This window comes from Erigeron canadensis, chromosome 3 (genome assembly GCF_010389155.1).
Source record: "Erigeron canadensis isolate Cc75 chromosome 3, C_canadensis_v1, whole genome shotgun sequence".
NCBI classification, from domain to species: domain Eukaryota; kingdom Viridiplantae; phylum Streptophyta; class Magnoliopsida; order Asterales; family Asteraceae; genus Erigeron; species Erigeron canadensis.
Window position 1 is genome coordinate 2,337,642 of NC_057763.1, and position 26,862 is coordinate 2,364,503.

A 26,862-nucleotide genomic window follows, 5' to 3' on the forward strand; every position below is an offset into this window, starting at 1 on the left:
TTGACCATCATTGACGTTATATAAACTATCAGATAACATCAGACTAAATATGAAAATTATAGATTAATATACAAAAGTTTCGTATGAGATTCTATATATTTTTATTTGACCAATTGGTTGAATGGTTCCAAATAAAATCATCTTTTTTCTACATTAATAGGCTAAATTGTTAGAAAAAAAATCATGTGTTTAAAAGGCTCTCTAAAGTCTAAACACTTCTAAAATCCACAAAATTATCAGGAAAACAAAATGGAAAAAAGAAAACACACACGTGTCTCCACAAACACTTTGAGATAAACTCGGACGGACAAACAAATCTGTGTTTGAAGACATCCATTCAATATTTCATTTTACTGGTTCACATTAAAAACACAAAACAAACCCAAAAACCAAAAGAAAAGAAAGATATGGTTTTTTCAGTGATCCCCAATCTTTCAACTCCATCTTTTACTCGCCTTGTTAATCTCAATAGTAATAATAATATCCAATCTTCTGCTTCTTCTTCTTATTATTATTCACATAATAATAATAATAAATGTTTATCTCATGGTGGTGGTGGTCTTGGTGTGCAATCAGCTGTCGAACCGCCTCCGGTTCGGGTTCGGGTTACACCCCCACCCGACCCACGACAGGACTTTTATGTCAATCTTGGCTTAGCTGTTCGGACTCTCCGTCATGATTTGCCCCTTATCTTTACTTCAGATCTCAATTATGAAATCTATAGGCATACCCTTCTCTCTCTCCCTCTCTCTCTATATATATATATATATATATCATAATTCGTAGAAATGCATCCGTAGCGTAGTAAAACACAAACGCCGGTGGACACGGTGTACATGTGTTTAGTTATGCTTTTTGTGTTTACTATTCAGCATAGTAAACACAAAAAGCGAAAAACATAGTTTTTAGTGTTTTTGTGCTATTTACTAAAAAGATAATGGATATCATTTGTTATAAATATATTGTGTCCATCAAGTGTTATAAATGTTGCGTTGGCAATGCTCAATAAATATGGGGTTATATGGATGTTGTGTGATTTGTTGTTTGTTTAATTGAATATGATTTAGTGAAATAATTGGATAATAATTGTTGACTTTTGTGTAATTAACAGGGATGATATTACTTTTGTTGATCCGTTGAACAAATTTACTGGTATAGACAATTACAAGATCATCTTTAGAGCTTTACGATTCCATGGGCGGATTCTATTTAAAGAAATATCGTTGGAAGTTATCAAGGTTTGGCAGCCATCAGAAAATCTAATTTTGATCCGTTGGAACCTCAAGGGGGTCCCTCGAGTGCCATGGGAAGCAAAGGGAGAATTCCAGGGTACTTCACGTTACAAATTGGACCGAAATGGGAAGATCTACGAGCATAAAGTTGATAACTTGGCTTTCAATTTTCCACACCAGTTTAAACCGGCTGTATCTGTTCTTGATATGGTGGTAGCTACAAGACCCCCTGCAACTCCTAACCCTACATTCTCGTGGGGAGCACTGGATTCAGCCTACTCGTCATCGTGGCTAGACTTTTATCGTGCAGTTAAGAACACATTGGATCCTGGTCAAGATTTTCCGGTTTTACAAGATTGTCAATTAGTTGCTGCTACTTGTATATAGTGAGTGCTTAGTTATACTACTCTTTTACCTACTGTTATGTATATGCATACTTACTATGCTGCACATACTCTACATATACGATATGACAAACATTCCATCTTGATAGCCATTGCAAGAGCGTAAGCAATATCAGGTAATATAGTTGGATAGAGTGCACACGAAATTGTCTGTTTTTTGCTTTTACTTAATGGATAGTTGGATCAAGCTTAAAATACATTATGTAACATGTATGCAATAGCCACCAGTTCTATTACAGATTTAGTTAAATTACAGGACTTGATCATCTAACAATTGTCATACAGCCAACAGATTGAAAGGTAATAAACCAACAATGTTTCATCAAAACTCTCCTTTTTTATGAAGCTGACTGTAAGTTTCACCGTTCTACCCCAACCAAGTGTTGGTTCCAAAACCAAATAGATGTTGTCAGGTGATTATAATTCTTCTGATTTAGAAAGGACAATAACTCTGCATGATTCTTATTGTCTTCTTTTGCTAATTGTGACGGTAGATGGCTAGACAACGATTGGGAAACCGAGTGTTTATATTGCTGTTGATTACCCAACGATTGGGAAACCGAGTGTTTATATTGCTGTTGATCATCCTCAGTCAGCCGAACTGATGTTTGGTCAGAATTATTATCAACACCTTCGTTACCAACTTCTTGAATCTTACCGTCCTTAAAAGATGCATTACCTTCGATTATTTCGTCAAGACTTGTTTTGAAATCAAACACCAAATCCCTTATGAAAAATGAAGACTTAGGATCAAACGGAGAAAAGGAATCTTGCAGTTCATTAGCATCTAATTTTAAGGCTAAGGGAATCACAGCTTCAACCATGTGACAACCATATTGATGCCATGTGATGGATATATCTCTAAGTTTTGGTTCAAGACTGGCCACGAAGAGATATATCGCACCATACTCACTCAATTCTTCAGAAATTTTTACCCGATTCGTGCCTCTTCCTCAAATCTGATTTTGTTGATGTCTTCTTACAGCCCCAAATCAAAAACCACAGTGAATAGTAACCCAATTGATACGAACTCATCCCATAACAGGCTCGTATCATGCCATAAGCTAGGTGTAGAACTGACTCCCTAAAGCTAGCTCAAAGGAGGAGGGGACACCTAGGCTTATAAACCACCAACCAATCCCATACTTGGCTGATGTGGGATCATATCAAATTTCAAACCATAATATATTATAGGTAGAGATAGCTTTATAAGATAGCAAGATCGGAATAATTAGATAACCGATTAGATAGAAAAAAGCTCAATGTCACTTACCCAGGTCGGGAGCCATCAGAAGTTTCATTCTTTTGAAAAACTCGACAAGAATTGGTGATATCCGCCAATGCTTTTCTTCCTACATTAGTTTGAACTGGAAAGTATAGACTTGTTACAGGTTGCACTGAATTTACAATTTATTCTACAGAAAGTTAAGAAGCTTGATGCCTACCAAAGCTAACGGTCTTCCTTTGAATCATCTCTGATTTGTGGAGGGCCTATGATGATCACAATACACACAGGTTAATGGTTATAAAACAATATACGCTTTGTGTCAATATAATATATACAGAAGATCTGTAAGAATTAGGGAAGTAGTATCAACCTTTTGACAAAGACCGGTTTCAGCTTTGAATGGAACAAATTTCTTTCTACAAAAAGAAAAAGATTGGATACAGTCATATCGACAACTGATATTAGGGAAGTAATATCCATCTTAAAAATCACTATAATCAAAGTGCTATAATATACATGAAAAATAAAATGAAGTGATATTATAACCCACTTACTTTCAGCATAATTGGTTTAGTAACAAACAAATCATGTAAATCAAATTTTGTCTTCTTGAAAAATATGGAGATAATGAAAAAAGATAATACCTTACTAGCCAAAACCTAACAGGCAATCATTTAGTTCTGATATTGAAGTCAAAACCGGATAATTTGCCGTATCATCTACGTACACTAATGTTACTAAAACTCGGAAAAAAACTTACAAAGTATGACTATGGTAAAACTGCACTGCGGGTCAATCATTAACGAAAAACCAACAAGAAATACCATTGCAGAACCAAAACTTACTTAGTTTCACCCGCCTTCTTGGACAAAGCAGATTTCTTCCCTTTGGCAAATATTTGATGCCTTTTGAGTTTTGGGAATACCAATGATAGTTTTCATGGTTGGCTGGCAATCATAAATACATTACAAACAAGAATTTAGAAACTAAATAAACAATCCAGTTTCAGAAAGAAAAGCTAAATTGGCATTAAGACATTTTTCAGCATACCTTCACTGATATCCCAGGCTGAGCTTTTGACAACCTAGCAACGAATTAAAAAAATAAACATACCACATAAGAGTAAATAACTCATAAGTAACTAGAGTTCATTTTCAAGTAACACTAGATTTGGACACGGTGTACTCACATTTGCTTAGATCCATCACTAGCTTTATTCGTCCAACGGTAGCCCGGGGTATTGCTTACTTGAGGTACAACTCTAGTGCCAGCTTTAGGTTTAACTGAAAAGTCAATAACAGACAAAGAGTGAACAGGCTGAATATGTTAATAAAATCAGAATGATTCACTTTTAGATAGGAAAATCGATCACCAGAAAAGCTAAACACTTCTTTCCCCTTCAATTTATGTTCCAAATTTCTCTACGATTAAAAAATAATGAAGATTCATTAGACTACAGAGAAACTTAACAGAGAAAAATAAAATAGAAAAGAACTTAATCATACTATTTCGAGATCAGCTTTTTTTACATTGTCTCCATGCTTTGGAACTAGAAAAGGTTGCCTTCCAAAAGAAAAGATTGGAACCATTAATTCAAGTAAAAGAGCAGATTAACATAGAGTTTAGGGAGAAATAGATAAAACGGAAACCTTTTTGGTGGGTGATTTTTCTTTGGAAAGTTCCTAAAGAAATAAAAAAAGAAAGATAGCTATCAGTAATCACAATAACAACCTGTGAACCTGGGCAAAAAGAAACAGAAAAGTTCATTGACTACTATTTTACCGTTTCACATCATTGACCACCTTCAGGTCCTTGCCTGATATAGCAGTTGCATTACTTACTTTCATACCAACTAAGGGCCTACGCATTCACATGAGACTGAAGATAAATTTAACACATTTTATCAAAGGGTTACTGTCTGCTATCACAAATTATTTTAAACAACTAGAGTAACAAAAGAAGTCTATTAATAATGGAAATAGTAGAGCACATACCTTTACGAATTTGCCATATTGTGAACACTAGCTTTCCTGCAATGTTTAATTCCAAGAGAGTTAACACAATCAAAACTGAAGAATTAGGTAGAGAAAGCTTTATAAGATAGCAAGATCGGGATAATTAGATAACCAATTAGATAGAAAGAAGATATATGTAACTCACACAGGTCGGGAGCCATCAGACGTGTCATTCATTTTAAAAATGCAGCGAGAATTAGTGATATCCGCCAACGCTTAACTGGGAAGTATAGACTTGTTACAGGTTGCATAGAAGTCACAATCTTATTCTACTGAAAATTAAGATCCTTGATGCTTACCAGAGCTAGCATTCTTCCTTTGAATCATCTCCGATTTGTTGAGGGTCTATGATGATCACAATATACGCTTTATGTGTCAATATGATATATACAGAAGATCTGTAAGAATTAGGGAAGTAGTATCAACCTTTTGACAAAGACCAATTTCAGCTTTGAATTGAACAGATTTCTTTCTACAAAAAGAACAAGATTGGATACAGTCATATCGACAACTGATATAAGGGGAAAAAACAGCCATCTTAAAAATCACTAAAACCAGAGTGCTAAACTGCTAATATATGAAAAGAAAAATAAAATGAAGTGATATTATAAGTCTTACTTACTTTCAGCATAATTGGTTTAGTAAAAGACATATAATACTTTACTAGCCAAAACCTAACGGGCAATAGTACAATATCTTATCTAAATCAAAACTGGATAACTTGCTGGGAAAAAACCTTACAAAGTATGACAACGGTAAAACTGCAATGCCGATCAATCATTAACGAAAAACCAACAAGAAACAGCATTACAAAACTAAAACTTACTTAGTTTCACCCACAACACAATCCTCACTCCAAATCTTTAACTTCTCATCATCAGAATACACCTTCAACCTTCTGACTCCACCTGTTTATTTCTCAAACCAATTACAACAAAAAATCGCAATGCGCAAACATTACAAACTAGAAACAGTCATAATAAGTATAAATCAAAATTACCGATTCTCTTGGTCTGTCATTCAGCTGAAATTCTACTCAAACCCTACAATATATATTTTTTTTGAACGGCAAATTTGGGCTCAGCGGCATGCCTCTTCATATACCCAACTCCAATTCGAGATGAAACCCATACTGGGAAAACCCCTGTCTCCATTCCTGGGAGCATTTTGCTCACACCAGAATTTGAACCCAAGACCTCTCAGTCTCTCAGGCTCCACCATATACCAATCCATCTATTGATGATTGGTAACCCTACAATATTACTTCCAAAACTAGTGTTTCGAATTTAAACAATAACCAATCAAATAACAATAATAATAATTAGAGTTTCAAAATAGTACCTTTGCAACCACCATTTTTTAGAAAAGAATTATAATACAAAATAATTCACTAATTTGCTTGTGATTTTTTTTTTTTTCGTTGTGTTTTCTGTAATTACAAAGAGTTCGAATTTATAGAGCAAGAAAGGAACTGATGTGGTTAATTGCTCTTTAATTAAGTCATTAAACTCAGAATTAACAAGAAATCAAAACTGCTTTTTCTTTAAAAAAAAATCTGTCATTAAATTAGTACATCAGTTACACAATTTGAACATAAAAAATTGGTAACGGTTAAAAAAAATGGAGCAGAAAATCTGGAGGCTACTGCATTCGTGTTCGCGGGTCGCGTGTTGTTTCGGAAAATTTTTGGCCACTGAACCCATTTTCAAGAGATTGACCAGATTTGGTTTTGAATTTTGGGGCGGTTTTTTGGTTATATGTCCGTTGATTTTGAAGGTATGAAATGGATTTGTGATTTTTTACACTATATTTGGCGTTACTTTTCTCTTTTCCTACATGGACGGTGCACCCATTTTCAACCCGGGCTTATTAATAAAATTTTTGTAATATTAAGTTAGGTCTATGTTTAAGAACTATGAGATAGTTCAATCATCCTCATAATCTTAGATTACTATATCTTATATTTCGAATATATATTAGTTTATTAACCCACATAACATGCAGATAAATTAAAATTTTATTATGATTAAATTATGTAGATGATGAAAATCTAAAAGACCATATATAAAATATTAGAGTTTTCAAAAAACAAAAAACCTATTTTTTTAATAAAGAAAGAAATCATAAATAACAAATATCAAAATGAAATAAACTTAAAGAAGGAAAATGCTTATAATATCATAAGACATAAGTAAATTAAAAATAAAAACCCTAAATAGGATGATTTCATAAATCTAAAAAATAAAAAAAATAATAATTCATATAAATAAATCTAATAATGACAAATAAGCATTATCTATAAAATAATGATGTCATAAGAATCTTGTTTTATTAATATATAAGATTTGGCATTACTTTTCTCTTTTATTACATGGACGGTGGACCCATTAATTTTGAATTACTTTCTTTAATAAAGGAAGTTGACGTGAACTGTAAAAATGTTACAAAATAACCCAGAATAAATAGTTAATAAAAAAAGAAATAAACATGAAACCATTTAGAAAGGATGGTGTTGGTCTTATTCTTTGGTGGAATAGGCACAAGTTCAACACCTGCACAACCTAGCTATTATATTTTTTTTTATTGATATATTAGTTTACTCTCAATTTTTTTTTTGTTATGTTTTATTTTTTAATTTAATATAAGATGTTTTATGTTCTACATTTGGTTTTATATAAAATTTTAGTTAGAAGCTTTTCTTCTTAGTTTACACTCCCATTTTTGTTAGAAGCTTTTCTTGCAAGTAGAGGTTGATGTACAAAATGTTGCAAGAAGGCTTTATATAGAAAATGAATGCACGTGGTATGCACATGTAACTACGACGTTATGCAGCATTTATGTCATGCGGTACTTATCAATTTACGTTTCATAATTTACTATGCTATATTGATTTGAAACTTAAATCATAAATTCAATAAAACTTACTGATATATATGTTACAAGTCAAAATTTCACAAAACTCTTGAATACATTTTGACCAGCCATTTGACGTCAATGATATCAAATTAATAAAGTTGAGTATCCGTTAAATGATGTTTCGATTATAAATACTTATGAAAGTCAAACGTATATAAAATTTTATTTATTACTTTTAATTTTTTTTTATAGTTGTTGGATTGCCTCTATATATAATAATGTATTTGGACGCTATGTTTTTTGTGATTTTTGAAAATAAACGCATATAGTACTTTTTCTCACTCACAACGATGACGTACGAAGGGCTTTGAACCACCTAGTTACAAAATGTTTGAACTCGAAATGAAATAAAATTGAACGATAAAAGTGAACATCAAATAATGAATATCATGAAAATTTTATTTAGTTAAAGACAATTTTTTCTTGTAGAAAAATAACAAAAAAATGGAAACGAAAATAGTAAATAAAATGATAGAAAAAAGATTAGATTATATTATATTTGATATAAACAATAGATTTATTTGTTAAAAAGGTTAAGAGCACAAAAGAATAACAAATATATAACATAGAAAGCACACATAGCACGCTAATATGTTTTGTAATGACAAGTCCCCGGGACCTGATGGTTTTTCTTTTGGTTTTTTGAAGGAGTTCTGGGACATTTTTAAGGACGATGTGTTTGCTTTTGTGATCAGATTTTTTCAGACTGGGTATTTCCCTCCTGGATGTAATTCTTCGTTTATCACTTTGATTCCGAAAGTACCTAGTCCGATTACTGTGGATGATTTTCGACCGATAAGCTTGATTGGGTTACAATATAAAATAATTTCAAAAATTTTGGCGAATAGATTGTCTAAAGAGTTGGATTTTGTAGTGAGCTCATCTCAAACGGCGTTTATTAAAGGGAGAAATATTCTTGATGGTCCGCTAATTTTAAATGAGATCGTGGATTATTACAAAAGGAAGAAGAAGAAAGCGCTCTTGTTAAAACTTGACATTGCTAAGGCCTATGATTCTCTTAATTGGAGTTATCTTTTGAATATTCTGTCTTTCATGGGATTTGGCCATCGGTGGATTCTTTGGATTTCTGGTTGTCTTCATTCTTCTAGGTCTTCAATCCTTACTAATGGGAGTCCTACTACTGAGTTCGCTTTTGAAAGAGGCATTCGCCAAGGAGACCCAATGGCTCCCTTTCTTTTTATTTTGGCTATGGAATGTCTTCATGTTGCTTTGGAAGATTTGAAAGCGACAGGTGCTATCCGTGGTATCCAGGTTGGTGATATTTCCATTTCCTACTTAGTTTATGCAGATGATGTTCTTTTTATGGGGGAGTGGGCTGAGGAAAATTTGTTAAATGTTTTATCTGCTTTTTCGTGTTTCCAATTGGCCTCGGGGTTAAAAATTAATCTTCGGAAGTCCAAGTTGTATGGTTTAGGGGTGAGGGGGACGGAAATTGATCATTTTGCTAGAATCGCTCGGTGCTCCAAAGATTCCTTTCCTTTTGTTTACCTGGGTGTTCCTATCGGGGCAAATATGTCAAGATTGGAATCTTGGAAACCAATTATTGATAAGTTTTGCTCAAGATTATCTAAATGGAAGGTCAATTTGCTTTCCATTGGTGGTCGGTCGGTTCTCGTTTCATCGGTGCTTGGCTCGTTAGGTACGTATTATTTATCTCTTTTTCGATTGCCTTTGGTGTTTAAAAAGAAACTTAAATCTTTACGTGCGAAATTTTTTTGGGGTGGTCATGAGGATTTAAAAAAAATGCATTGGATTAAATGGGAGCGAGTTATTGCTAGCAAACATTGTGGTGGTCTTGGAATTGGTTCTCTTGACGCTCTAAATAAAGGGCTTCTTCTAAAATGGAGATGGAGATATGTTAATGAGTCGAATTCTCTTTGGGTTAAAGTGTTAAAGAATCTTTATAATCCAACCTCTTTTTGGTCTTGGACTAATGGGGAATGCAATCATCGTGGTATTTGGCATAATATTTCGAAAGTAGCTAGTGATTTAAATCAACAGAATATAATTCCATTTCATGCAATGTCCATCAAACTTGGGAATGGAAGATTCGTATCTTTTTGGAGGGACATTTGGACTGGTCATGTCCCATTTCAGGTTCGCTTTCCCCGTCTATTTCATTTGGAACAAGTAAAAGACTGTAAAGTGGCCGATCGTTGGGTGAATGGGTCTTTTGTCTCTTCATGGCGAAGACCCATTAGGGGGGGTGCCGAAGATGGTGAATGGCAGGAATTGTTCTCGGTTGTAAATCAATGTGTTTTAGTTGACAGCGAAGATAAATGGCTTTGGTCGTTGGATAATTCTATTGATTTTACTGTCAAGGATACCCGGTGTTTCATTGATGATAATTCATTGGCGGATAATGACTCTGTTACGAGATGGTCTCGACTTGTGCCTAGGAAGGTTAATATATTTGTTTGGAGAGCTTTACTTGATCGTCTTCTTACTCGCATTAACCTTGCTTCTAAAGATATTGACATACCTTCTGTTTTGTGCCCACTTTGCATGCATGAAAATGAGACTACGAAGCATCTTTTGTCAAATTGTGGAATAGCTTTTAAATTGTGGAATTCACTTTCAAAATGGATGGATTTGCGTTTTATGAATTCCGATAATTTATGGGATGCGGTTCACGAATTGGAACATCTTATCATTAAATCTACTAAGAAAGTGGTGATTGAAAGTATCCTTTTTTGTACGTTGTGGGCTATTTGGAAATACCGGAATGATGAAGTATTCTCCTCTGGCAAGAAGCAATCGGATTTATTGTTTGATTTCATTGTGTCTCAATCGTACTTGTGGGCTACGAGTCGATGTAATAAGCTTATTATCTCTCGGGATGAGTGGTTTATGAACCCTCTTCTTTATTTGTAAGTCTGGTTTTTTCGTTCATTGGGGCTCATATGGGATCACATTAAAAACACCACAGAGTGAAAACCGGTGGCACGGCCTCTGTGGGTGAGGATTTCTTTTAACCCTTTTTGTGTTCCTCTCAGTTCGAGCTTCAAGATGTGTCTAGGTTTTGTTGGTATCGTGTTGCTTTCCTAGATATTGTATTTGTAATTGTAACTTTTGTTTGGTGTTTAGCAATTTGCTAGACATTTTATTTATAATATTTGCCGTTCTAAAAAAAAAAAATATGTTTTGTATGTTTGTTATTATTTTCTGCTTTTAATGTAAAGCATAAAATGAACAGCAATATTCAGTTCATGTAAGCGAATATTTTTAGCCATTTAACTCCAACGTGTAACTTGCCAGTTTTAATAAATAAGAAAAATTAATAAAAATACTAATATGGCTTCGAACAGCGCCTCTTAATTAATCTTAGAAATATGCATCCAAAAACAAGTTATCCAGATAATATCTCGTGATATATGAGCGTCATAGTGATACATACACATGAAACAAAGTATGTAAGTAGTTTAGCACAAAACAAAATATGGTGAAAATCCCTCATGATATATCAATTTTAATCACGTGGTTTTAAAATGTACGAAGTTATTTTTTTACTCTAGTTTTTCCTTATTTACAAATAAAACCTCTTGGTAGAAACAAAACTATTTACATGTCACCTTCTCATACCTCACGTGCAAAGATTGATACATAGTTCGTAATTAATTCTAATTGATATATGAATCAACTGGTATAAAAGAAAAACACATAATCATGTTGGTTAATTTTACAAGCGAAACATACCTGCTGTTCAACCCATTTGTTGTTTGTGTAACAATTACGACGAAACAGCACAACACTTATTCCTGCATTCCTCTTTCGCTGATCATCTTTGGAGTTACTTACTGTCTTGGACCAAACTCCCACTAGCGAAACCCAACATCAGAGGACTTTTCGAGCTACATGAAGACCCCTGCATAGATCCTCGGAAGAGAAAATCTCTCAACCTGGTTATTCTCACCTTCTGCTGGATAATATGGAATTCTAGAAATGAACTCATCTTCTGGAACAAGACTCCATCCCCCCACTACTCCGCCAAAGAACTTAAGACTCTTAGCTTCTTATGGCTTTCAACTAGAGGTCCAACACTCGGAATAGATTGGATAAAGTGGAGTTTCTTCAACTTTTAACCTTCTACTGTGTATCTTAATCTGTACTTGTTTTCTTTTTCCATCTTTGTACTCCTAGCTTCTCGTTAGTTCTTCCTTTAATATATAAAAGCTGAAAATTCAAAAAAATAAAATAAAATGTTGGTTAATTTTTCATTTGTTTTTTTCTTTCTACCATTAATAACTGTATAAAGCTATTGCATTTTCATTTGTGTTTTTTTTTTTTATCTTTCTACACCTAATCGTGAAGTCAAGAACACGTTGGATCCTAGTCAAGATTTTTAGGTTTTACAAGATTGTCAATTAGTTGCTACTACTCATTTATAGTGAGTTCTTAGTTAAAATCTTGCACTACTCTACGTATACGATATGACAAACATTCCAATTCCGTCTTGATAGCCACTGGCCACTGCAAAAGAGTAATTAATATCAAATAATATTGTTTGATAAAGTGCAAATGGATGTTTGCAGTGTTCACATATATATACACAGTTCTTAGTGTGATCTTTGTTTTGACTTCTTCGATCAAGCAATAATACCATATGTAACACATATCACGTATTCAATATGCACCAATTCTTCTATTACAGGTTTAGTTAAAGTACAACACTTGATCATCTAAATCACTACCATACAGTCAACATATTCAAAGGTGCATCTAAACACTCGGTTTTTAAGAAGCCGGCTGTAAGTTTCACCGTTCTACCCCAACTACGTGTTGGTTCTATAATCAATTAGATGTTACCAGGTTGCTTGGTTAAAAAAGACTATAGAGGCGGAAGCTTGTCCAGATGTTTAATAGACGCAACTTTGCAGTTATCAGTGCTCATGAACTTGTCATAAGTGACTCTTAACACTGATTTTCTTGCGGCCTGGTGCAATCTTAAGATCATCTCAGCACAATCCCTGTATAGAATGTGTCATTACAATCATGTGTATTAGCATATTTGATGAAAAAATCTGTAAAAATAGGAGAAATCTGGTCTTAAAAAGAGTACCTTAATTGAAATTCTTGATAGTGAGAATGCCTGCATAGGAGTGGAGTCCATGATGGAGACAAATGAATAGTACATCTAGCAACATATATAGCTGACGCGCATAGCAGTGATGGCTTGAAATTTAAAGCTTCATATTCTACCAAACACAGCTCAATGAGGTAGAATGCTAGGTTTTCAAACTGGAAGATAGTGATTCTCAATATCAGTATTCGTTTAATTGAGATCAATTGCATCTATTCTGAAACTGTCTAGCAGTACAAACTGTAAATACCTTTTTGCCCTCCTGAGCTGCTTTAAGAAATCGTAACATGAAAACATAAGGTGTAGGCAAATTAAGACGAAAGTTCAGCTTCTGTAAAATCGTTGTCTCCTGATAATCATAGTTAAAAAGGAAATTAAAAAAAAATGAAGAGAATACAAGACTAACAGAGAACTAGAACATGACTTGCAACTATTTTGTATATAATCTTAATGTTTAATTTACACAAAGAAATGGTATCCTCTCTTCTAATTGTTCATCTAAAGTGGATATGTTGTCCAAAGACTCTAGAAATAAAGCAACCTAAGATAGATAAATAGTAGGCATACCATTTCAAGCATTTGATCTCTCGTGTATAACTCTGCCGAGATGCCAATCAATTGCATAACCTGTTGATGATATAGACAATATAAGCATGCAAAGAATGATATCTTGTTGGAGTGACAAATAAAATAAAATCAACTGCTAAAAATAATTGGGTCAAATGGGTTGGAAACATTTAGATTATTCTATTAACAATGTAGTTTTTGTATTTGTGTTATACACATCATTTAATTACAAAAGAATTTACAGAGGTACTGAGAGTACATGTGGATCAATTAAATAAAAAGTTCACCCTTTTCAACCCATGATTCTGACCCACCCACTTTGTCCCCTCTACAAGCCTCGTTTCTTTATTAAAGACTATACACCATTGCTTATAAGAGAAAACACTTACCTTTGGATGCCAAAAGTCCTCATATTTTGACGCTAGCAATAAAGATGTGAGACCAACTAACTGCATTTCACTTCTCTTACAAGTAACAGCGGACAAGTAATAGTCTAATAGTGTGACCATCAGATAAAGCGTCTCTTGCATTAGATCAAACTTCAAATGTACCTGTAGAGTGATGTCATGCAGATTAGAAACACCAAAGAAGCAGAACCTAGTCCTAACTTTTGCATGAAAAGAACCAAAAGAAGAATATATACAGTATATAACGTACTTCTATGAGCCAATTGATCAGTATGCTCCTCATTTGAGGAGTGATGTCTGTCTGGATCTTCATATAGTTTTTCAGTGATGGATTATGTGCCTGCAGTTATAAGCTATTTGATTAAACCCAGTCAACCAAATTATAGCTACAAATGAATGAGGAATGGTCAATTAAAGTTATGTTTTATATTAAGGATTAAATAGATAAACTCGCTAAAAAGGATTTGAACCTAAACTCCAAAAGGTTTAAAAAGGTAGACACAGATGTCCAAACCTTCAAATTCAGAAATCAGATTAATATTTCAAGTGATATTGTTGGGTTATTCCACTTGGTAGACGCTCTTGCGTCTTAGGGATGAAGTACATGATTCTATCCCTAGCATGCGTGTAGTTAGGTTTTGGGGGTAGGTTTAGGATTAGGTGTGGCTTTTCCGTTCAAAGAATAAAGATTAACAAGTTAACATTTCAAGTTTAAAGCTTGTATACTGCAAAAGCACATGCCCAAAACTCAGAAAAGGGTAGACACATGCTCAAATTAGAAACAGCAATTAGTCGTAAAAACTTTGAACAAATCAGATTAACCCTAACACTTTCGAGCTGTATGGCTGTACCACTATACCAGGAAAACTTACTGTTTACCCAAGTACCCAACCCATCAGGCCCAACCCATAATGCATCCTCCATTAATAGCGTAACAAAAGCATGAGGATTGCAAAACTCAGAGCTTTTATAGGCCTCAACCAGATCTATTACAGAATTATGTATCAAACATTGAGCTTGCTCATGTGCATAAGACAACATAAAACTTGATGGACAACATTCAGTTTAACTTCATAAATATACAATGTCAATAAAAAAGGTAAATGAAACCATAGCAAGAAAACACAGGAAACTCACTTCTGTAACCCAATAATGTTGATAGATCTCATCAACATACTCTGCAACTTCAAGTTGATTGCAATCATCATAAATCTCAGGCAAGATCTCCTCGTTCATGAAATTCCCATGATCCTTAAACAGCTGGCAGACAACATATTATAGTTGTTAAGACTATCACTTACACTGAGGAATTTAAAAGATCATCTCGTAAGTTTTAACGACCTTTGTACTTTCAATTAGCAATGATGTGTAGGATCTTCGCCGACCAGATTTCTTCCCTTTAGCAGTGATATTTGATGTACCTACTTCTAAGTTTTGCTCACAAGAAATAGATTCAGTATGCTTATTAGCCGATGATCTTGATGTTGCCTCCTTCTTGGACAAAACAGAATTCGCAGATGATGGTTTGGTAAAAACTGAGGTGCTTCTTGATGCCCTTTGAGCTCTGGGAATACTGATGGTAGTTTTAATGGTTGGCTGGCAATAAAAAAACATATCACATTACCATAATTTATAAACTAATTAATTTACCAATCCAGCTTTAGAAAAATAACTTTAAGATATTTTTCAGCATACCTTCATTGATATCTTAGACAATCTTTTTGCATCTCCTATTGGCTGGGCTTCTGACAACCTAGCAATAGATTAAAAGGCATAAACATACCACATAGAGAAAAGTAATCTACTCACTTGTTACTTCTTATAATAGAGTTCATCGACAAGTAAACACTAGATTTTGATAGTGTACTCACATTTGTATTGATCCATCACTAGCTCTGTTCCTCCAACGGTAGTCCCGGACATTGCTTACTTGAGGTATAACTGTAGTGCCAACTTTAGGTTTAACTGAAAAGTCAATAACAGAAAACGAGTGAACAGGCTGAATATGTAAGTGTTATCAAAACGATGCAATTTTATATCGGAAAACTGCTCACCAGAAAAGCTATACACTTTGTTCTTCACTTTATATTCCAAATTTCTCTACAAGTAAAGAATAATGAAGATTCATAACTCATAAGACTATGAAGAAACTTAATAGAGAAGAATAGAATAGACAGAACATAATCATACTTTCTCGAGATCAAGTTTTTTTACCTTGTCAACATTCTTCGGAACTGGAAAAGATTGCCTTCCAAAAGAAATAATTGAACCAATAAGCTAAAGGAAAGTAGCAGATTAACGTAGTGTATAGAGAAATAGATAAAACAGAAACCTTTGAGAAGGTTGATTATTCCTTGGAAAGTTCCTAAATAAATAAAAAAGAAAGATAACAATCAGTACAATCACAATCACAACCTGGGCAAAGAGAATATCCAAAAACAGAAAGCAAATTGTCTACCAATCTACCTTTTCACATCATTGAAGACCTTCAGGTCCTTGCCTGACGAAGAAGTTGTATTACTTACTCTCGTACCAACTGAGGCCCTACATATTGACATGATACTAACTATAAATTTAACACATTTTATCGATAGTCTTCTATCACAAATTATTTGAGAAACTAGAGTAACCAAAGGAGTAAATTAATAACAGAAATAGTGGTGTACATACCGTGTTAAATTTGTCATCCTTTGCATGCTACCTTTCCTGCAATGTTTAGCACCAAGCGAGTTTGTTCAAGTTAACAAAGCGAAAACTGAATAATTTCAAACCACAATTTTATAATCGGTAGAGAAAGCTTTAAAAGACAACAAGATCAGGATAATTTAATAACCGATTAGACAGGAAGAAGCTTAATGTCACTCACCCAGGTCTGGAGCCATTGAAAGTGTCATTCTTCTGAAAAACGCCCCGAACATTGCTAATATCCGCCAACACTTTTCTTCCAACGTTAGTTTGAACTGAGAAGGATAAACTTGTAAAAGGTTGCACAAAAATTACTACTTATTCTACTGAATGTTAAGATGCTTGATGCTTACCAGAGCTAATGTTTTTCCTTTTAATCATCTCCAATTTGTTGAGGGCCTCCTTCATGATGGTCAAATTAAATACAGGTTAATGGTTACCAAATAATATATGCTTTCTGTGTCAAAAGACCCAACTCTTAATTCACCAGTATATAACCGAGCTCTGTAAGAATCAGGGAAGTTGTATTAACCTTTTGACAATTGGCATTAATGAGACCGGTTTCAGCTTTAACTTGAATAGATTTCCTTCAACAAAAAGAACAAGATTGGATATAGTCATATCGACAACTGTTAGAAGGAAAATAACATCCATCTTAAAAAACACTACTATAGTCAAAGTGCTAATATATGCGGGTCGAGGTCACAAGGAAGTATGAAGCAGCCAATATTTCTTCAGCTCATGTTCTCTTCCCATTTATGTCTACTCGTTACTCATTATATTATCCTAACTTGGCCAAAGTTCGACTCTACAAATACTAATTCATGTTGTGTCAACTTCACAACATACGCAGAACACCACTGGATATTCTCTCACAGTAAGAACAAGTTCTCCAGTATTGGGCTTTTCACCACTAGTAAATGCAAGTAGGTGCGTATCTTTTATTTTTTTTCTTTTCTGCCATTTTGAAAATCACTTAAAATTTAATATGGCTGTTGTTATTGAATCTTATATCACTCTTTTGTCTAACCTCAACTTGTTTTTTCGGTACACCTTTATCTATATCACATTTCTACCCCTCTTCTGTCCTGTTCTTTTTACCGTGTACCACAAACCAATTTTCCCATTCTGTTTATATCGACCCATTCGTTCCCTTGATTTATTTTTCTGACATATCACATATGTACTAGCTACAGTTAATCCAACCCTGCATTGTACTAACTTGCCAAACCTTGCAGCAGTCCACTAAAGAAAGACCCTTACACGATACTCATCACAATCAACACGAATTTAGCAGTCCCTTACTTGGTTAGGTTACAAACAAATCTTGTGAATCAAATCTTGCTTCTTGAAACAAATGGAGATAACGAAAAAGAACATAATACCTTACTAGCCAAAACCTAACGGGCAATAGTCCAATAACTTATTCAAGTCCAGTTAGTTCTGATATTGAAGCCAAAACCGGATACCGTGTGTTATCATCTACGTACACTAATGTTTGTTTCATTAATTCTACAGTAGTTCCAACAGACAAACATTCACTAAAAAAACCTTACAAAGTATAAAAACGATAAAACTCCACTGCCGATCAATCATTACTTAAAAACCCAACAAGAAATTACATTACAGAACCAAAACTTACTTTGTTTCACCCACAACACGTTCCCCATTCCGAATCTTTAACTTCTCATCGTCCGTATACACCTTCAAACTTCTGACTGCACCTGTTTATATCCAAACCAATTACAACGAGAAATCGCAAACAATACAATACAGAAAGCGTCACAATAAGTATAAATCAAAATACCGATCTTCTTGGTCTCTCGCTCCCCTGAAACCCTAGTCTTCAACGTACTCAAACCCTACAAAATTACTTCCGAAATTAGGATTTCAAATTCTAAAAAAAAATAATAATAATAATTAGGGTTTCAGAATAGTACCTTTACAACCACCATTGTTATTTCAAATGCTACACATCTGTACAGTATATATACATATATATATTAAGGGAAAAAAAAAATCATCAGTGTATTTAAAAATCTGGGTATTGATTAATTTGTGAAATTAAACAATAAAAAGATGTTAAAGAAATGATTAGTTATTGAAAAAAAAAAGAAGATGAATTTCAAGAAAATAAACCTGGCAGAAAAGATTTGATTTTGAGATTGGGGGGATTTTTTTTGTTATATGGCCGTTGGTTTTGAAGATTTGAAATGGGTTGTGATTTTTCACATAATTTGGCTTTATTTTACTTTTATACTATATTTGGACCCACTAATTTTAAGCCACAAGATGTTTCGAACGTGAAATGTAATGAAATCGAAGAGGAATAGAAAATATCAATATCGCGACACTTTATTAGTTAAGGCAATACATTGGTGTTTTGTATACGAAATCAAAAATAATGAAAATGTAATAATGAATTAAAATCGTGAGAAAAAAATACTAAATATTTGAAGAGTATAATTTTATTGTTTTATATATAAAGGTGATTGTAACACCCCAACAAGGCGGAAACTTGAGGCATTAGTAGAAAAGCTCAGCGTGACATGGAAATTAAGTAGAGGTGCTAAATGCATTCAAGGATTGAGTAATCCATACATAATTCAAGTACAATTACAAGTTACAGATCAAATAATGCACAAGGAGCACAACACCATCAATAGTTTACAAAAGAGATAGTCCAAATGATGGCTAACGATCCTAGGCATAACCCATAAACGGGTGCAATGAATCACGGATCCACAAAGTCCAAGCTCAATCCTATCACATGCAATTCAATCATCCATCACGTCTTTGATTCACTTGATTACCTGAAAAGCGTACCAAAAAGCGTCAACATAAAGTTGGTGAGTTCGTAGGTTTTGACTATAAGAAACAAGTGTTGGGATAATAACCGTTTAACCTTGATATGAACATAATTATATCATTAAATGATCATAAAACCTTGAAACCTTGATTTGGATCGATAAACGATCACACAACCTTGAAACTTTAATTGGGTCATTAAATGATCTCATGATTGGGATCGTTAAACGATCACCAAGCCTTGAAACCTTGATTGGATTATTTAATGAACCCCATAACCTTGATACAAACATATACAATCACACAACCTTGATTCACAATTCAAACGAACACATAACCTTGATACACTAGCCAAACAATCATATAACCTTGATTCATGATTCAAACGAGCATATAACCTTGATAAACTAGCCAAACAACCACACAACCTTGATGACATACATAAAGGAACATATAACGATCAAACTAAACTATGAACACGATGTACACTTTTCACCCCAAAATCATGTAAAGAAAGGGGCTATGAACTCACCTTGGTTTCCAAGCAACAATAACGAGTTAACAAAGGGTTATTAACGCTCACCGACCGCTACGAGTCCACAACCTATGAATGTATATCATAATATCATCAAAGTCAACTCTATAACCCTAAACAAGTTGATTTAGTAAGTTTAAACCGAGTCACAAACCCACAAACGCTTAAACAACTTTTCCGAGTAAGAACAAGACACTTTGACAAGACATTTTTAGAAATGGAAATGGATTTACTTCAAAAGGATTATACCATGAGAAAGTAGACTCTCCCACGATTTCAACGATAGGTCATACGTCCAAAACGGACTTACGGATCAAAAGATATATGTATATAGTTTGAGTTAAAATCTCAAATTTTGGTTCCAAAACTGACTCACGACTTTGAACGAATGGTTTGTCTTGTGTAGAGCACCAATAAGGTCATAAGAGGACATTTCGGAAAGGTCGGGACGATCCTGGGATAACTAAAGTCGAGCTAGGAAATGTTTCAATAAATAAAGGCACCAACTGCGCCGCAGTAACAGACTGCGCAGCAGTGTTTCTTCACTGCGCCGCAGTCAAGGATCCTGCCCAACCACTGCGCCGCAGCCTGGAATTACTGCCCAACAAGCCCAGGTCTGCACCTGGTCGACCAGCAGCCCCCAAATGAGCCAAACACTACCCCAAGACCTTCAAAACCGACCCATGAACCCCCAAAACTAACACTCAACCTCAAATTCGACTTTGTGAAGCTCAAACACACATAAATGGACGTGGGTAAACAATTCCCAACCCACAATTTCATTCCATAACATCAATTAGATGTTGATTTTCGGCCAAGACTTCACCAAGAACACCAAAACCCTAAATCGACCTAAACCAATTTTTGAAGGGAAAAAGACTCACTTAAGGTATACACAAGTATTCTTAGACATGGTTGGGCATAACCCACTTCATCATTTCGACCCATTATCAAATTAACAAGAAAAATTTGTTTTTGACCCATTTATCAACAAGAACCCTAATTTGACTTTTGGCTCAATTCGTGACCCGGAAACACTTGAATATGATTAGAAACATAATTATAAACATGTAATGGTGAATATGAGATAGTTTTAACTTACCAAATCTTCTACCAAAGTGTCAAACCCGAAAATGACCCGAATTGGATGATTTCTTGCATTTATAAACCCAAATTTTGATATGTTGATAAGATGATGATATAGATGAATAACCCTAACAAAATCTTGTTTGAAACATTTAATTTGATGTATTAATTTTAGAGAGAAGGAGGAGAGTGCAAGAGAGTTAAATGCTCTTGCATTTAATAGAGAGAAAGAGATAAGGAAAATGAATGAATGAGAGGGAGAGAGGTGTAAGACTTTGGTTGGGTCATGGGTATGGGTCTAGGATATGGGTTGACCCATTGATAGTTCATTTACTTAATCAATCTAGTTACACCACAAGTTAGCAATCGACCGTTACATTAACGACCATTCGATCTCATAAAACACCTTGAATATTATGTAAACACAACTTGATTAAAAATGATCATTATATATATATAAAATGTATATTCACCTTGAACACAATTAAATCATAGCCAAACTCGATCATATATAGAGTAAATGATCATTATTAATCAAATGTACACAAAACTAACGGGTCAACAAAAGTCAAATTTCTCGAATGTTACAGTGATATACATGAAAAAAAATAGAGGTGATAAACATAAAAATAAACACAAAAGATAAATAAAAATAATAAGTAAAAGAAGTACACAAGTTAATTACTTTATGCTCTTTTAAATAACTAAAATTAATAAAATTATATCAAAACTATAAAAATCAAGTAAATTTAAAGGTTTAAATTAGGAAGAGAGCTCTAGCATGGACCAGTTAAAACAACGTATATTAGACTTCTCGATATTCACGAATAATTTACATATTTCTGGAAAAAAATATATGAAGTTTCTGACTTCTACCCCTCTATTTTAATTCTTTCATAGTTTATAATTCTAATTGAAATATGAATCAAATGCTAGTAATACAATATCAATAATGATTTCGAGCAAAATATCAACTTAATAATTCACAAGTAATAACAATCATAGTATCACGTTTCATCATGCACTTTTCAACTAATATAACTGGCGGATCCAGTTAACTAGAGAGGGAGTGGGATAATGAACTCAGACTACTCAGCCCAAAACCACTAATTTTCATACAGTGTTTGGTTAGAATGAACCCAACACCACTAAAATATCCCAACCCAAATTTTTTAATGAACCCAGTCCATAAAACCCAAAAATTAAAATGCACCTACGGCCTAAGCTTTGAAAGCTTTTTATGTGTATCTTTTTGATGGAAGCTTTTAAAAAGATACAACTAACAAGTAGATTATCCGCAATTTTAAATGGGTATTTCATATCCCTAATTTTACTCGGTATTAGGTATAATTTTATAAATGTCATAACTATGAACTTTGTAACAAGGGAACCTCAACAAAAATCAACTTATTCTTTGAGATGTATAATTTTTCAGTTATGAATTTTTTTTATTGTTTAATTCTTGTTAGCAATATGTTCTTGAATTCATATTAAATTGTTGTGTAAATCTCACGAATGAAAATATCATTAAAAACTTTCTTAAAAATGAGTCTCTTTAAAAAAAATAAATTGTAATATATAATAAGGTTCTCTTCGTTGAATTAAACTTCACTTTGCTAGTAGTTTTTATGTTGATTTTATGCTCTTTTAGCTTGCTTTAGGCTGTTTTTCTGCTTCATTTGTATTGATTGTTTGTTTGTTGTTTTCTAGTGTTGGTCAATAATTTTTTCTTTCCCCGTCATCTTAATTTCTTGGATCCGTCACTCACCAATATTACATGATAATGTAATTATAACACTCTGCCTTACATAAGTACCACGAACCATCGCACAAAGTTAGTATTCATGGCATTGTCACCCGAACTCTTTAATCGTGTATCATCGTTGAACAACTTAAAACATAAAGCTACTGCGTCACTTGGACAAACTTTTAGTTAACTATTAATATTAAGGATTATAGAATACTTTAAAGAAAAATAGCCTAGATAACCAAAAATCATCTTAAATATACCAGAATACTCAGGTTTTTTAAGTTTACAAAAATTCCATATATTCAAAAGACTGCAAGGAGGAGTAAAAGACTGCAAGGAGGAGTTGTGAAAGGAAAATAATTTTTCGATTTGCAAAATAAAAATATGTTTTTCTTAATTTGAAAAATAATTTTCACCATAAATAATTTTTCTGTCAATACAAAATAAACAATATGTTTTTCTTCATTATAAGTATTTAGTTTTTATTTTAGTTTATGGTGAAAGGGAAACATACCTGATTGTTTTTTATATGTCTTACATATTGCAAGTATAGGAAATATGACAACTCTTTGTAGTTTTGCGATTTTCTGTGTATTTTTTTTAAAACTAAAAAAAAAATGAGTATTTTGGTATATTTAAGATAGTTTTTGGTTATCTAAGCTATTTTTCTCTCTTTTAAATGTGCAGTGTTCATCCCATCTTTTAATTTCACTTCACCACGTAACTTTGAGCAATACAACACCTTCAGCCAAGGGACATCTCAAGCAAGCTTGTTAAAATGCCTAACTGGATCATACAGATACATGATGCATCCGTCTATGATCAGTAAACTAACCTTCAAACATAAACCACGGTACCCTATCAGCAGATGCACCACCAACCAACACTCCATATAAATAATGCTTAGCAACAACGATTCCTGCTACACATGAGCAGTCCCAGTTATTCACGACTAACTGCCAAGTGCCAACGACGAAGAAACCAGTAAGATGATCTTCGCAAATACCCATCCTCAGGCCCTCATCATTACAACAACCCAACTCTGACATAACAGGATACGGACCCTGATGCTGTTAATTTGGGCAAAAATTTGATTAAACCAGCAAACCAAAAATCCTCAAGGTTGCAAATTAAAGCTACAGCAAATGACATGAGAACCCTTGGTACTCAAGGTAACCCAACTACTAATAGGTTATGGGTTAGAAAACTCTCCGCGTGGGGGGCAGGGAACAGAAATAAGACTACGAAGCATATAAACTGGGTAAATAACTACTTGGCATCAATGCCGGTAAAAACATTCTACACAAACCAACCTGATTCTAAGTTATTGAAATTAGAAACTTAGTGAAATTAATGTTAAAAGAAGAAACTTAATCTGTTTGATCAAAAATTCTAACGAATGACTACTTACAAACGATACCCATCAAAAGCTACATCGTCGTAATAAAAAATTTTAGGATACTTTCCTGGTAGAAAAAAGAAATACAGAAAACAATATATTGCAGCAACATCATGGATTCATGGCCAAAATAAATATAAAAAAAATGCATACAATATGTACAACTTTATAAGTGTAGCATTCTTATTACATTGTCCTTCCACTAACAAGGGGTTTAGGTAAATTTAAGGACCTAATTTCGGGAGCAGAACTGGGAAAAAGTATATTAAGCTTGTGCATCAGAATATCACTTCTTGATGGTATCTCATTCAAAAGAAACTGTTGAACTATTGGCTTCTTGAACCATTCTGATACAGAGTCCCCGGGTGCCCTTAGAACCACCTTGCTAACCTCAAATGGCGATTCAACCGAGCTCAGCATCTGTGCAACGGCAATCTTTAAGGTAGGGCCTGTCACCAACTTGATCCGTCTAGGAACCACACCATAATACAGCATTCTTTTCCTAAATCTATGGAGAGTGTGAACCACTGCAATAAGAGCTGCACCAACCGATAAGTTTCTAACATCAAGCGACCAAGCAATGTGCTGATCAAACACAATCGCCTTCGGGAAAAGCTTGTTTTCATACGAAACTTTCCACACACAACGGGCTCGATTAATCTGACCTATTAGAACAAGATAGTTTAAAAGTACATTTACAAAGTACCTAGCGGCTCCTTCTTCCGATTCATAATCAATGTTTTGAAAAAACTCCCGGACAAAGGCTAGAACCGGTTTACTCCTCTGTTCTGGTCCCATGAAAAGCCCACTCATAAAGGCATGTGCTTTATGTTTTGTAGCACTTAAGATTGACATCAACTGTCTTTCGTGTTCTTCTTCTTGACATCTTACCAGATGGGCAAGAATCGACGTGTAGAGTATGAGGTCAACTTTAGCTGCAGATTCGACATAGTTATCAAGAAGTGGCTTTGCAGACTCGTAGAGCCCGTTTTTCATGCAAGACTCGAATAACTGTCTTATAATAAAGTTATTTGTCCGAATCCCAGAAGAACCTATGAATCTTAACCATCTTAATGCAAGATCAACAGAAGCATCTTTAATAAAAACCATAAGAATATCACTAGCAGTCACGTCTACAGAATATCCCATTGCCTTCATTTCAAGAAGAATCTTTGCAGCTATGTCAACAAGTTTCTTTTTCGCTAAGAGTGTAAGTAGGGCATTATAAGTGCTCAAACCGGGCCTTACACCTGCATGACTCATTGAATTATACAGCTTCATGGCAGCATCAACTTGACCAGAGCCAGCATGCATCTCCAACAAGCAAGAATACGTGCTCGGGGTGGGTAAGAAACCAGCTTTCTCCATATCAGAGAAGATAGACATTGCAGTCTCAAGCTTTCCTGATTTAGCATGGGATTCCACAACCATAGTGTAGAGGCCATAATTAGGTCTAAATCGAGCTTTCTTCATCTGGTCCCATATCTTTAGAGCAGCATCTAGCTTCCCGGCCTTGATATATGACTCAATCATGGATACAAATATGGATGCAGATGGTTTGAGCCCGAACCCTTGCATTTCCATGTAAACTTTCATCGATGTATCCAACCTACCTGCTTTCCCCAATGAATCAACAAGTGATGCAAAGATTGCAAACCCGGGTTGAATATTTTTCTCCTTCATCTGTTGAAAGAGCTTCAAAGCTGCGTCAATCCGACCCGATCGGGCTAAATTTGGTATCATCAACTCATAGGTTGCCAAATCCAAAGTACAACCCACTCCTTCCATGTTTTCATATATCTCAAACGCCTTAAAAGGCAAACCCTTATCCAGAAATAAATTTATAAGTGAGTTATACGTCTTAGTATCAACCTTACAACCCGATTCTTGAATTTTCTTAAAACAACAAAACGAAACCTCCAACTTCTCAGCTTTTGCAAGATACTGAACAACCCTACTAAACGCACTGAACTCATTAACCATCTCTTTACCCGAATCCCCAACAAGATCATCAAAAACCGACTGAATACCATCAAAATTCCTACTCTGATTCAACCTATCAATCAACACAATATAACACTCATCACTTGGCGAATACCAAGATTGCCTTTTAGCCCACTTAAACAAACTTAACGAACCATCACCATCTATATTCATCTTCAAAGCTTGAGTAACATGAACCATATTCGGAACAAATTGCAACTTATCCAACTGGGTCTCCATTTCTGGACCCCATTTCCATCTTTTCACAATTTCAACAATCTTAGCAACAGCAGACGCGTTTGAAAACGGCTGCTTTAAACCGCCTACCATAATATGACCATCTAAACCCGGTTCAACAGACCGAATACCCTTCCCTGTATAAATCACACTCCCTGATTCATCTAAGTACTCTATATCATCAGTCCATTCATTATTTCCTCTAGGGGTTTTCTCGGAACAATAATTTCGATACAAAAGATTACAGTTTGGACTAAATGGTGCATTAAAATTATGAAATTTAGCTGGGATTGATATAAAACTAAGGTTTAAATGCTTAATGAATAAAGGGTTTTCATAAAGTATGGAACTTGATGAACGTAATAGAAGATTCTTGAAAATGTACCTGGAGATTAAACGGCTGCGGCTGATCATCATATATGGATATAGATATAGAGATATACAGCTGGGGAATTAGGGTTTAAGGGTTTAACTGACTGTTGGATGAAAACCCCAAAATGTTTGAAGCT

At 34.3% G+C, this 26,862-nt stretch overlaps 4 protein-coding genes and 3 long non-coding RNA genes across 7 annotated transcripts; 1 reads left to right on the top strand and 6 right to left on the bottom strand.

The window, feature by feature from the left end:
- Positions 1–251: 251 nt before the first annotated feature.
- LOC122592537 lies at positions 252–1,728 on the top strand. The gene is made up of 2 exons (XM_043764788.1): positions 252–724; positions 1,112–1,728. Exons 1-2 carry the CDS (start codon positions 408–410, stop codon positions 1,617–1,619), a joined length of 825 nt encoding a protein of 274 aa, XP_043620723.1. The 5' UTR covers positions 252–407; the 3' UTR covers positions 1,620–1,728.
- Positions 1,729–2,759: 1,031 nt separating this feature from the next.
- On the bottom strand, positions 2,760–3,320 carry LOC122590667. Its single transcript, XR_006322581.1, has 3 exons — positions 3,235–3,320; positions 3,082–3,127; positions 2,760–3,003 (listed from the first exon to the last, which is right to left on the bottom strand). It is a non-coding gene; the product is annotated as an uncharacterized LOC122590667 (long non-coding RNA).
- A 304-nt stretch (positions 3,321–3,624) lies between these two features.
- LOC122590831 lies at positions 3,625–4,453 on the bottom strand. Its single transcript, XM_043763002.1, has 5 exons — positions 4,370–4,453; positions 4,237–4,285; positions 4,054–4,147; positions 3,915–3,948; positions 3,625–3,811 (listed from the first exon to the last, which is right to left on the bottom strand). Exons 1-5 carry the CDS (start codon positions 4,451–4,453, stop codon positions 3,716–3,718), a joined length of 357 nt encoding a protein of 118 aa, XP_043618937.1. The 3' UTR covers positions 3,625–3,715.
- Positions 4,454–4,685: 232 nt separating this feature from the next.
- Positions 4,686–5,050, bottom strand: LOC122591039. The gene is made up of 3 exons (XR_006322661.1): positions 5,025–5,050; positions 4,859–4,894; positions 4,686–4,724 (listed from the first exon to the last, which is right to left on the bottom strand). It is a non-coding gene; the product is annotated as an uncharacterized LOC122591039 (long non-coding RNA).
- Positions 5,051–5,078: 28 nt separating this feature from the next.
- LOC122591127 lies at positions 5,079–5,337 on the bottom strand. Its single transcript, XR_006322676.1, has 3 exons — positions 5,306–5,337; positions 5,179–5,224; positions 5,079–5,099 (listed from the first exon to the last, which is right to left on the bottom strand). It is a non-coding gene; the product is annotated as an uncharacterized LOC122591127 (long non-coding RNA).
- A 7,099-nt stretch (positions 5,338–12,436) lies between these two features.
- LOC122593920 (putative cyclin-B3-1) lies at positions 12,437–18,770 on the bottom strand. The gene is made up of 22 exons (XM_043766382.1): positions 18,695–18,770; positions 18,496–18,532; positions 18,363–18,417; positions 18,198–18,279; positions 17,088–17,142; positions 16,909–16,957; positions 16,737–16,830; positions 16,541–16,576; positions 16,337–16,414; positions 16,203–16,235; positions 16,085–16,118; positions 15,925–15,970; positions 15,742–15,835; positions 15,566–15,623; positions 15,212–15,466; positions 15,008–15,130; positions 14,121–14,210; positions 13,853–14,014; positions 13,464–13,523; positions 13,147–13,245; positions 12,876–13,054; positions 12,437–12,783 (listed from the first exon to the last, which is right to left on the bottom strand). The coding sequence occupies exons 2-22, from the start codon at positions 18,508–18,510 to the stop codon at positions 12,645–12,647; spliced, it is 1,836 nt and encodes a 611-aa protein (XP_043622317.1). The 5' UTR covers positions 18,511–18,532; positions 18,695–18,770; the 3' UTR covers positions 12,437–12,644.
- A 5,498-nt stretch (positions 18,771–24,268) lies between these two features.
- Positions 24,269–26,862, bottom strand: LOC122593311 (pentatricopeptide repeat-containing protein At1g79490, mitochondrial). Its single transcript, XM_043765704.1, has one exon. It carries the CDS (start codon positions 26,768–26,770, stop codon positions 24,320–24,322), a length of 2,451 nt encoding a protein of 816 aa, XP_043621639.1. The 5' UTR covers positions 26,771–26,862; the 3' UTR covers positions 24,269–24,319.